This window comes from Gekko japonicus, unplaced genomic scaffold, assembly GCF_001447785.1.
Source record: "Gekko japonicus isolate JY-2015 unplaced genomic scaffold, Gekko_japonicus_V1.1 scaffold1768, whole genome shotgun sequence".
In the NCBI taxonomy this organism is placed as follows: domain Eukaryota; kingdom Metazoa; phylum Chordata; class Lepidosauria; order Squamata; family Gekkonidae; genus Gekko; species Gekko japonicus.
In genome coordinates, this window is record NW_015170335.1 from 238,234 (window position 1) to 250,819 (window position 12,586).

The window sequence follows — 12,586 nt, forward strand, 5'->3', positions numbered from 1 at the left end:
GTGTATGTTGCATCAATGACCTGTATGAAATGGCTCCAGGATAAAATCAGCATGACAAAGACTTCCAGAATGCCAAAGGCCTTCTGAACTGAAAATATCTTAATGTGTAGCTCATATGTATTTTCAACTCACACAAATCTGTAGGAGGAGACTTTCGTGTGACAATCTGTTCATTTTTTTTTTCTTGTTCCAATTTTTGCCATATATATCAAGCGGTACCATGTCAGAAAATCACAAAACTGAACGAGGCATTTTTCTGGCACAAGCTGTCGACATTCCCACGAGGTCACCTCTTTTTTCTGCAGTTGACAAAGAAAATGATTTAACTTTTCTTCATAATAAACATGAAGAACTTCCGGGAGGTAAGCTTGAAACATCAGCTTTTGCTGTCGGAGGACTTGTGTCAACATTGTTTTTTTGCCTATAGTTACGTTATCTAGTGCTTGTTCACACTTCAAAAGCCCAGAGTTTTATCACTTGGATCTAGCATTAAGAGGCAGTTTCTACGTTTGCTCTCAAAGGCACATCATCTTGGCAGCTGCTGGTATGCCTAGTTGAGGAATGTTTTGTAGAACAAGTCGGTGAAACTGGGTTGGAAAAGGGTTCACCTCTGAACCTCCCGCAGATTGTTTGCCATAGGTGATGTGGACGGGCACAAAGCTGCCTCTGTTAAAATTGGCACTGCTGAGATCCGACGTTCAAGATGAGCACTGAAGTGGATGTTACACAGGCGTTATCCAAGCATCTGCCATCAAGTAATAACATCTTTAATGAAAGCAAGATTGGATGAAATGTAACAGAACATAACAAGGGGGGCGGGGAGTAACAACTTTCCTGCTTTTAGGCTTGGACGAAGGAGTTCTTCTTTGGCCCCGAACTTATTAGTGCTTTTGATTAACTCTAAAAATGATTTTTTAATTCGGAAATAGCCAAATTAAGGGAGGAGACAGCAACCAGCCATTTGTGTAATGGCAACAGCTTCTGTCTAAATCCAGATCCCTGGTTTTATGTGTGAGCTGACATAACTTGTGTGTTTAATGGGCTATTTTGAGATAATGATTTGAGAGACTGCATGCAGGGATTTAAATGGATGTAACGTGTGGCTTCCCTCCCCCCCTCCCTTAGCGAGCTCAACTTCTGTACAGTCGGAAAGAACGGATGTCCTTCGTGATCCTTCCAGTACAGAAGTTTCCAGCATTCCTTATGAAAGAGCTGCAACAAAAGAAAAGCCCACAGTAGTGAAAAAGGATCGTTCCTGCATGTCACCGGGGCAGATTTCTAGTCGTCTCGAGTTGGCTCCTTGTGAATCTTCCCCTCTGATGGAATTCCTTGAAGACTGCGAGGGAGCACCAGAGTTGAGGGACGTTTCATCAGTAACTACCGAATGCTCCATGGTAAAAAAAGAAAGAATTGTTCCCCATCGCTTTTCACTGAACTGGGTTTCAAATTAGCAACAAGAACACATTTCTGGCTCACGAGGCATATCGCCCTTTTAGCCTCATAGAATGAGACCGTTTTTCCTCACCACGGGAGCTAAAGGAATGTGTTTGTGCAAGGACATCAGGTGGTTGAGAGGAGGAAGAGTGAGAGAAGTGACAGCATAGGAGGCGGCTTTGGCTCACTGGAAAGAGCCTCTGCTTTGCACATGGAAGGTCCCAGGTTCAATCCTCAGCATCTCTAGTTAAAAAAAAGACCAAGCAGTAGGTGATATGAGGGGCCTCTGCCTGAGACCCTGGAGAGCCGCTGCCAGTCAGAATACACATTACTGACCTTGATGGACTGATTCAGTATAAGGCAGTTCCGTGTGTGTTCATGTGCCAGATGCTTCCTCCAGTATCTCTGAAGAGGGCTTGTACTTCTTTACCCTTGCCCTGTTGCCTTTTCAGATAAAATATGTTACTTAGAAAATGGCCTTTTCCATTCACCCATTGACTTTTCAAAGGGATCCTGTCACTGCATGCACGTGGAGGTACCTTCCTTGGATGATTCTGTGAGCAGAATCCCAACAGGGAATTAGGATGGCCCGTTGCAGTTGGCTCACGAACCCTTTCATAAAGTTACTGTGTAAACAGGAAATGTTAGATTGGTGATTGCGTCTTTTAATTCCCCCAGCTTCTTTCACCCTTGCCATTCTGATGCCTGCACAGGCAGTTTGTGACTCATGTTCAATACATAAGATGTATACAATATTTATATGAACTCCTCCCCCTTCCACCAGGGTAAAACCTGAAAACAGAAGCCAAGTCAGAGAGGCTGTTACCTGCTTGCCCAGTCATAGCCACTGCTCCTACTTAATGAATTTATTTATTTACTAGGGAGCAAGGCCCGTTGAGCAGGGTGATACAATGGGCAGCTAGCCCCCCTCTGACCGTCGCAGCCGCCCGTCGGATCCAGCCACCCCTCTGCACTGTGCTGGCGTCCTCCCCCTCTCCGGCCTGACGGTCGCAGCCCGGCGGCCACCGCAGCCGCCCGTTGCCTCGAGCCCCCGGGAAGATCCCGCGCAAGCCGTCACTGCCGGCGGTCACCTCCAGCCACCCCTCCGCACGTCGCCCGCCTCCTCCGCCGTGCCCCAGCCGGCCGCCGGCCTTAGCCCTGCGCCCATGGCAGCCGCCTGCCACCTCCAGGTCACTTGAAGCTGCGTCTGAGGTGGGACTCAGACGGCATGGCCAATGGGACGTGGGCAAGCCATTGACGGACAGGCGAGCCGTCCATACACTGTAGGTGCGCATTGCGTGACTTTGTATCTTACAGAATTATATTATAGGGAGAGATTGTTAAATTTATACCCTGCCCTCCCCAGGTGGGCTCAGGGCAGCTAACAGACGGGCACATATGCCAAAATCCCACAGGTAAAAACAGAATAAAGCAAGCAATAAAACGAATTGACAGAAGGGAGGGGTAAAAAGAAGGCTGTCCAGAGCCTTGAGTCAGATGTGGAGCTCAGTAAATGCTGTTAGACCCTGATATTGAAGGAAAGCTGGTTTGCTCTGCGATAAGATAATTTTCAGTTATCCCTTGAAGTCTGATGGGTACTGAGAACATAAAAGGTGATTTTTTTCTTTCTTATTTCCCTTGCAAGGTAAGCATTGTTTCTACATTTAGAACAATGGAGGCATTCCAGTTCTTGTGACCTTTTGAAAAATCTGTGCTTCATTGTAATGCATCAAGGCAATCCTAACTAAGCAAATTTCAATATTTCCAAATTTACTTAAACTATCCGTGCTGCATGAGAGGGGCCAAGATAATGCATATGGATAATCTTTGACTCTCCCCTTATATTCTTGTGACATTTTAAAGAACAGTTGTCTTGAGCTCACATGCTTTATAGGCCTTGCGCCAACATTGATCTTGTCGACTGTTTCCATTAACCATGGTTGAACCTTAGTTATGTGCACATAATACTTAACTATGATTAATGCAAATATATGATCCGAGAACCCACTTTAAGACTAATTTTTATGTGCTGGTTTTTACGTGTTACATGTGCATTGAGCAAAGCTATACTTTTCTTGCCTCTCTGGCCTTTGTACCTGTACAGTCACAGGTAGTTTGGATGGGTGGCCTTGATTTCATTGCTCATTTGGGATCTCGAACCAGGGTTATGGCAGCAAACCATGGTTAAACTTTATCTGCACAGACTCATAGAAGGCCTTATAGTTTTAACATTCAGCCTGCTGTGGAAGTCCACACAGTGTGGTTTCAAAATAGCCAACAGTTTTACTTTTCCAATCCCTTTTGTGTCATCCCAGTTGTTGCAAGAAGTGGCCTTAAAAGAGAAACCTGTTTGTACCCCATATCGAGGACTTGAGGGGTTCTTTGCAATGAGTACAAGCTCTCAGGAAGTCACGGCGGACTTGTTTCCTTCACCATGCACGGGCAGGCAATCTCCAAGCAAGGGCCTTTCGTTTTCAGGTAGGAATGGAAAACTAGAGTTCCTCACTTCCGTATTCATCACTTACTGAACACACATGGTTTTAGGGCTCAGTATCCTCCACTGAGGTATAAAGCGGTATCTTTATCTGCATGTGCCGAGTCTAGGGTGTAATTGGTGTGTGAGTGAATCATGCATACATGGGCACAGGTGTGAGCAAACAGACATGCACCTTTCCCCCATTTAAGCTATGTTATGTGTATCTTGTAAAGGGGAAAAACAGTGATAATGGTTTTTCTCTCGAGCTAAGCTTTGAGGAAGGCCTGCTTTCTATTTTAATAGTACTATGTATTAAGCTGTTTTGGAAACAGTTAATGAACCGTTAGTGGTCAGAAATCATTGCTTGAGTGAACAAGCTAGCTTAGTTTTTATTGAACAAGCTGGCTGTGTACTCATTTAAGATATATTTGTACTTTTTTGGAGGGGTCTTCTATGGCAAACTTTTGCAATAGAAGTGTGGATGACCGGATTGGCCTTTCCAGGCCACTCAGTTTTACAGTCTGGAACTACTCGTTGCAGCTGTTGATTAGCAAGACTTAACCACCATCATTCCGTCTGGTGAGAGGATGGTGACCCAGTTTAATTAAAGTATCCTGTTATACCAGTCCTGGCACAGTTCACTGTGTTAATCTGCCTCCTGTGTCCTTTTATTTATTTATTTTACTGCATTTTTGAATCGGCTAATCCCCACGAACGTGGGGCTCTAGGCGATGTACAAATTTAAGAACAATAAAACCATAATCAGGAATATATTTCATTAATTAAAATCAAGTGGCAACATTTTGCGGTTCCTTCCCGTTTCTGGCCTGTGGGTGCTTCGTGGGCACGAGGGGTGTGTGTGGATCCTTCAGGGGATAAGGATCCAAGAAGGATGCCAGCCACAATGTAAGCTGTCGCTGTCTTCTCTTAGACATGCTGGCAGTGCAGTCCTAAGAACACTTTCCTGGGAGTAAGCCCTATTGCAGTGGTGGTGAACCTATGGCACGGGTGCCAGAGGTGGCACTCAGAGCCCTCTCTGTGGGCATGCGTGCCATTGCCCCAGCCAGGCCCAGACCATCATTAAAGTGTCGAATTCTCTGCCAGATAATTTTAAGTAAATGAAAGCATGAATGAATGAATTTTATTGTAACAGCGATTAGCCAGCAATATAAAACCAGAAAAAATAAATTACAATGGCCAAATAATAAAATTTTCAAAATTCAGCAAGTTAAAAGAGCTAACATTATAAACGTTACGTTCATTAAAACCAAACTAAAAGTACGCTGCCATAAAACACAGTATAGTATAAAGGAATAAAACATATTACCAAAGGGAACGGTACGAGTTAAAATCATCAGTCCTAACCCGAGTGCCAACCATCATGCTGATGCGCTTCTACCACCAAGGAACAAAATTTCGCGATCTGATGGAGCGCTGTGTGTTCAAGGTTAAGAAACAAGTTCTCCACCTTGTCCTGATCCGAAGTGCCTGCCAGAAGGGGATCAATAAGTTTAGTACGAGCCTCTTTAAATAACGGGCATCTTAGGAACACATGTTCCTGGGATTCAATCTCCCCCAATGCACACAAGCATAGCCTCTCTGTTCAGGGTATTTTTTTAAATTTACCCTCAAGAACTGCATTTGGGATTGCTTTCCTTACTTTGTTTGGATCATCTTAAGTTAATGTATGAGTTTTTTCTAAAGTAAAACCTCAGTATTCAGGTTAAATTTCCATGTTGGCACTTTGTGATAAATAAGTGGGTTTTGGGTTGCAGTTTGGGCACTCGGTCTCTAAAAGGTTCGCCATCACTGCCCTATTGAGTAGCTATTGGTAGGATTTTGAATATACCTGTTTAGGGTGACTCTGTACAGGTGCTATCTTCAAGCATTCTGTCAGTCCCCATTTTGTCCAAATGGCATATAGAAAGGCATTGTGGGTGTGCAGTATAGCACTCTAAAAGCACTGGAATGGTACAGATGCTATGATGGCCCCATCCACTTCCCTCCCTCAGAGGCAAGATTTTCCCTCTGTTTTTCTTTCCCTTTCTGACTGAGCAGCCTTGGTGGTCTGTTTTCTCCTGTCCTGAAGAACTCTGGCTGTCCCACCCCGTGTCAGTATGATATTTTACTGCTTGCTCAGCTCAGGAACCTGAGAAAAGGGTCGGGATCACCCTTTAACTTAAACCACTGAAAATGGCACTTGAGACATTTTCAGATTCAAAGTTAACAAAATATTTTATTCAACATAGAGGGGAAAGGTCAGGTGAAATCAGGGGTTGAAAATTCTGCGGTAACTCAATATAGCTAACTGAGGTAAAACCAGTACTTTCACTGACTTTATTATATTTAAGGCTAATGAGAGTTTCTTGGGCTATTCACAGAGACTTAAAATCTTTATGTTGAGGGGCTTTTGTTCCAGTGTTTCCCAAACACTTCAGTTCACTTCCTTTGAGTATTCACTGACTCAGTTAGTTTCTGGAAGGCTGGTATGCTCTTCCGGAAACTAACTGAGTCAGTGAATACTCAAAGGAAGTGAACTGAAGTGTTTGGGAAACACTGGAACAAAAGCCCCTCAACATAAAGATTTTAAGTCTCTGTGAATAGCCCAAGAAACTCTCTTGAAACACCAGTATTTGTCTTGAGTTTTTAACTGACTCTTAAGGTTTCTACAGGCAGTTTCTAACCACACCAGTTCAGGGATCTCTCCACTCTTCAGAGCATTAGGTCTATCCCCATTCCTTGGCCTGAATGGAAGCCTTCGCCTATTTCCCAAACTTCCTTGCCAACTTTTCCCCAGTTCTCCGTCTGTGTAAAACTACTCTCAGCTAAGACTGAAATCAGACTCAACTCAATCAAGGCAGAAATCTGACTGACTCTCTCCTCAGCATACAGTTCTCAAGTCTTTTGCTGCTCCGCTGTTGCTAACCAATCAGATTGCTTGGAGCAGCCTGTCACTCAAGGCTCTGTGTTTTTGTGAATAATTAATCCTGTTTGTACAGCACTTCCAAGCTTTTAAAAAGTGCAGACTGTCACAGATGCAAATGTATAATCACTATGAATACATTCTAAGGCAGAGGCGTGTTATCAGAATACATAACTGCATTGCCTGTAGGTTCTAATTGTCACAATTATATCTGTCTTTCCAACTACAGGGTCTGACAAATGGATAAGGGACTTCAGCTTTAGTGAGTGTGCTGATGAAACTGTAGTGCAGGATGTCTTGAACCTGGAGCTTGCCAGGCCATCAAGTATGCTGGGACGACGGAGCCGAGGTACTCGAGCTGCACTTTCAATCTCACCCAGTGGTAAAAGCATTGCTAAAGCCACACATTTGCATTGCAATTGGACACTAGACTCAGCATGTTAAATTTTTCATTTTATAGAGAGAGATCTGTTTGCTGTGCTAGATCTCTTCCAAACGCAACAACTAAAGACATGGGAAGTGAAGTTAAGGTAGAATACTTTGACTAAATTATCATACATTATGGTGTGAAGAGTTACAAAGTCAACACCATTACTGTTTGTTGAGCATTGCGAGGGTAGTCTAAAGCAGTCACATCTGAGTATGGCTTGCAAGACTTTTCTGTTGCACTTCAGTCCTGACAAATGGGCAGTGCTGAGCAATACCTTGGTGATATGGGCGGTGGTTTGTAGAACTTAAGTGAGCTAGAGTAGTTCAGGGCCTGCTGCATCAGTTTCGTCTCCAGTCTGTTCTGTAATGGAAGAAGGCTTTCTCTGTAGCATTTGTGTGTGTGTGTGCCCTTTTCTAGTTGTGTGCTTAGTGTAGCATGCACAGGCCCAGTGTGGCTATTCAGTAAGTGCTCCATTTTTCTTTCTCACAGATCAGCTCAAGCAGATTGCTTCTGAGCTATTTAGGTCTTCCTCTTCCTCAGGGAAGGAAAGGGGTATTCATCACAATATGTCTTAAAGGAGTTCATTCATTGATTGACTATCTTAACAACAATTACCCTATTAACATCCTCTCTGATGCAGTGAAAACTTGGTATGCGGTGGACAGCAGATCCTGATTTGCCAATGAATATATACTTACCGTAGCTCATCTTTAAGCCTACAGATATGATGCACATGTTTTTCGGATGCTTATTTTTTCGCATTTGCACCTCTAGATATTTGGCCCAATAAAAAAATATTTATCTAAGAAATGTTATATCTTGCCTTTCTGCATGTGGCCTCCAAGGCAGCTCAGAAATAGAAATCAAGTACATCTTCATAGCTAATGAAACTAGATCAATGGCACCAGGGCAATAACAATAAATCCCATCCGATCAGCTTTGAATACCATAAAAAAAACCTTGGAGAGCACAGCATGGTTTTCACTGAGTGGCTTAAAGAAATCTAAGAAGTAAGCGCCAAGGAAATTCATTTGGGAGGGATGATCTAGTAATGGCACCAAAGCAGAGAAAGGTGGCCTCAGATAGCAGCCACCCAGTGAATCTCTGTAGGCGCGGAGGCATGTCCTTGGTGTATTTTAAAGACACATCTAAGAAAAAGAAAGTTGTACAATGAGGCGATGAACAGTGTAATCCTAAGTACAGTTAGACCTTTCAGTGGACTTAAAGAGAGGCAGCTCTGTTTAAGATGGCACTGGAGAGCCAGTCTGGTGTAGTGGTTAGGAGCACGGCTCTAATCTGGGAGAACCGGGCTTGATTTCCCACTCCTCCACATGCAGCTGCTGGTATGACCTTGGGTCCGTCATACGTTTTTTCCAGAGCTGTTCTCTTAAGGGCAGTTCTCGAGAGAGCTCTCTCAGCCCCACTTACCTCACAGGGTGTCTGTTTTGGGGAGGGGAACAGAAATGGATTGTAAACCACTCTGAGGCTCCTTTGGGTAGTGAAGGGTGGGGTATAAATCCAATCTCTTCTCCTTCTCCTCTTTACTGAGATGACTTGGGGGATAGGCTTCATATACAGATTGAAGACGTTTCCAAGTATGGAAGTAGACTGGTTATTTGGCACCTGCAGTGTATTTTCTAGAGTAAAGAAGGAATTGATGGGGGGAGATTTCTAGATGATGGGATTTTTGTATCAGGTTCTTAACAACAAATTCTTCTCTCGTATGTTTCAGAAAAGGCTATTCCAAGGCCTTTTTCGTCAAACAAGCCCTGCTACAGAACTGCTGTGGAGGACAGCTCTCGTCCTCCTTCAGCCTTTCAGAGAGGACCCAGAAGTTCACGTGCTACACCTTTATCTCGAGCTGCTTCTGAAATTTCAGAAATTGAAGACATCGATGTCACCGAGCACGATGATCCCTTCTTGGAAGATAGCATCGATCAACAAGCTTTAGCAGATTTAGAAAGCGAATTGCAAGCTAGTGCAGGTATTTATGCAATATTACCCATTCTAAAAGATGTATTTTCAGTAGCTTGATTATCTACATTGTGTGTGTGTGTGTGTGCGTGCGTCTGTTCTCAGCTTGGCCTTTTCATGTCCCATTTATTTTTAAAGTAGTCAATAGTCCAGAATATCGGAATAGAGGCAACACTACCCTTCTAATCCTCTTGCTTTGGCATACAATTGCTGAAAGGATAGATGCATAAGAGCTGTAGGGTCCAGATGTAGCATTGCTATGCAGTCTTCCTGCTTATTTCTCCATTAGGCCTTAGAGAGGAAGGAGGCACTGTGGATCAGGTAATTGTCCTGCCCAAGCACAGTTTTCCTTTTTTTCTCCCATCTCCTCAAAGGAGATTAAGAGAATTGGGGGAAGGTATTTGGGGCAGACAAATTATACACCTTTTAGAATCTGCACGCAGCCTGGGCGAATTCTAGGCTCAAGGAGAGTGAGGCCATCCTCATGAAGGGAAGATTGCATACAAGCCTGCTAAATATGGTATCTTTTTTCCTGTATTGCTCCTGGCACTTCCAATTTAGCTCTAAAGTGCTGAACCAGCTCCCACGGGAAAAGACGCTTAATAGAAGCAGTTAGATAGTAAGGGCTTATGCTACATCGGAGGGTTTCTAGCACTGCTTCGACATGGAGGATGGCTTCTCATTGGTAATGCACAAGATGTTCCACTTTTTTTGCTTTAAAAAAAAAAAAGCAAATTAAAATAATGCCTAGCTCTGTCTCCTGCTGTATGAGAATTTTAGATGTCTTAGTGTTACCGTTGCCTGCTGCTAAAAAATGTATATAACATTTCAGGTCTTCAGGAGAAACTCAGTGGAGTCTTGTCAGATTCACCTGCCTTCAACAGACATTCAAAGGTGACAAGTCGCAGTTGTACAGCCCTTCATAATAACCATGAAACAAAAGACTACAGTAAAAGTGATACTATAAGGTAAGGTTAAGCCTGCCTTCACTTTATAAAGAACCATTTTTGGGGCATAAGGCAGGCTTCCTTGTGTAAAACCCGCCTGCTATTTGAGTGCCAAAATTTCGCTGCAAGCACTGTAGCAGGTCTCCATGGTTGCCGGAGAAATGGTGCTCACATGTAGGCTTATTTGTCCTAATTATTTGCTAATGTAATATCGTTTACTAATTATCATCTCATCTTCCCTTCACTGAGATATATTAAATTATACAAGCTTCGAAATCAACCTCTTTAAAAAAAAAAATTGTCTTTTCAGAAGAACGTTGCGCAGGATACTTTTCTTCCTCCTGCTTTATCAAAGCTGGCTGTTTCTCACCGGGGTTCCACCAGAGGCTTTTGCAGACCCTGTTCCTATGCCCCAAAAGCATGGGGCCTTCTACCCACCAAAAAGACAAATTTAAGAAGGGCCGATAATGTACCCAGGCTTTCAAAATGCCTACTTTTGTTGTTTCACACAATACACATGTTTTCCCCCTTCGGGTTGCCTAGGGCTAATTCTATTTCTTGTGCCCCAATTTTCTGTGGTTTATTAGTGTTGTTAAACCTACAACTAAGGCAATTAATGTCAGGCTAAAAATTCACCGGTCTCCTTCTGACTTGGTTCCAAACAGAGGACTGAATGTAGTTCCAAAGCTGGTTCCAAATCAAGACTGAATCTTCTGATCAGAGGCAGACATCCTTTGCAAACTGGAACTCCCCCTCTTGATTTTCTTACTATTTTTTCTTTTTCTTTTTTGAATCCCCCTAAGGGGAGTTCTTTATTAGGGGTTATTTCAAACTACAAACTATAACTGAAAATATAGGAAGGGGAACTACAACTAAGGAGAAAGAAAAAAGACCCACTAATAACTAAAAACCCAAGAGCAGGAGATCAGTACATCAGCTTGTCTCAGTGTTATTTTAAAAAGCTAATAATACAGTGAACATAGTCGGTTATGCTAAGTTAATTATCATTTAACTGTTTAAAGAAACCCCCAGAGCATACCAAAGTTATTTCAGAATTTTCAGGCTCAAATCAGAGTCCTTCAGCCATTATTTATTCTTGTCTTTTCTAATCCTCAATTTGTATGAACTTTTGGGGGCAGCCGCCCCCTTTTCAGAGGGTGAGTCCTTGTCAGAAGACACCGAGCCTAACTTACCATCAGATTTTTCCCCTTCTTCTTTCTTCTTGTCCTCAGCTGGTTCCCCGAGCTATGTTCGCAGAAAATCACGTGCTTTAAGAACAGAGACAATCTTTTCTTTTTTATCGTAGAGTTTGAAAATGACGCCTTCTGGAATTAGCCATCTGTAACTGGTTCCATTTGTTTGTAGAAAAAGGATTAATTCTTCATAATTCTTTCTCTTCTGTCTTAATGTCAAATGGAATGTCTTTTAAAATCCTGATGTTGTTGTCCCCCATTTTCAAGGGTGTTCCCATAGTTGCTTTCAAAGTAGAGTCTCTCACATGTCTCTTCGAGAATCTGACTACTATTTCCCCAGGCAGATTATTTTTCTTGATGTATGAGGAATAGGACCTATAGACCACATCCATCTCGCTGTAGAGGAATTCCACTGTCAAATCTGTCATTGGGGCTATTGCTTCACTCAACCTTTGCTTCAGATTCTCTCCTTTAATTTCTGGGACCCCTTGGAACCGTAGCTGTAAAAGTTGTGACTCTTCCGTAGCTTGTTTCATTTCCAGCTTTTCACCTTTTTCTTGACTTTTTTAGTATTGGCGTCCATTTCCTTCACCTTCTCCCCCATTTGCTCCGTTGTTTTTAAAGATTGAGTCAGTTGTAGCTGCTGTGAAGCCAAGCTCTGACCAATTATTGACAGTTGTTGCTTGATATTAGTCATCTCATCCAGCAGAAGGCGGAAGGAATCTGCCAACAGTTTGGAAAGCTCCTTGGTCTCTTCTGTTCAAGGACTACCCACTAGTTTCACTTTCAACAGTTCTCCGGTGGTCCAGGAGTGGGGCAGTCCTTGACTCCTTACTCCTGGGAAAGCACCTCCCCCTTCCATAGGCAGGGCCGGCAAACTTTGATCCCAGAGGGGAGGGGCTTATTCTCTGATCCCCAGTCTTACCGGCCCTGCCTTCTGAGCAGGATGTGCTGGCTGTGCTCTGAAGAGCACGAAGATCCCAGAAGACACTGGAAGGTCAGAAGAAGAAGCGGAGACCTAAAGGGCAATGGTAGAAAGTATTTACTTTCCAGCCCTAAAATATATTCGAGAGCTGCGGGCCTCGAATTACAATGGATCCGGCGCTGGCAGTCCTGGGAGGCCCCCAGGCGGTCGCAGCGTCGAGAGGAACGCCTCGGACCCCGCTGGGAAGGCGGCGGTAAACTGCTCCCCCCCCCCCCCATCCAGCC

General features: G+C 43.5%; 1 protein-coding gene across 1 annotated transcript in view; it reads left to right on the top strand.

The window, feature by feature from the left end:
- Nucleotides 1-12,586, top strand: part of ZBBX (zinc finger, B-box domain containing) — a 69,367-nt gene that overhangs the window by 47,395 nt on the left and 9,386 nt on the right. The window contains 6 exon segments of the mRNA XM_015418147.1: nt 214-362; nt 1,126-1,394; nt 3,750-3,912; nt 7,063-7,182; nt 8,996-9,247; nt 10,070-10,205. Of these exon segments, the coding sequence (XP_015273633.1) occupies nt 214-362; nt 1,126-1,394; nt 3,750-3,912; nt 7,063-7,182; nt 8,996-9,247; nt 10,070-10,205 (1,089 nt within the window).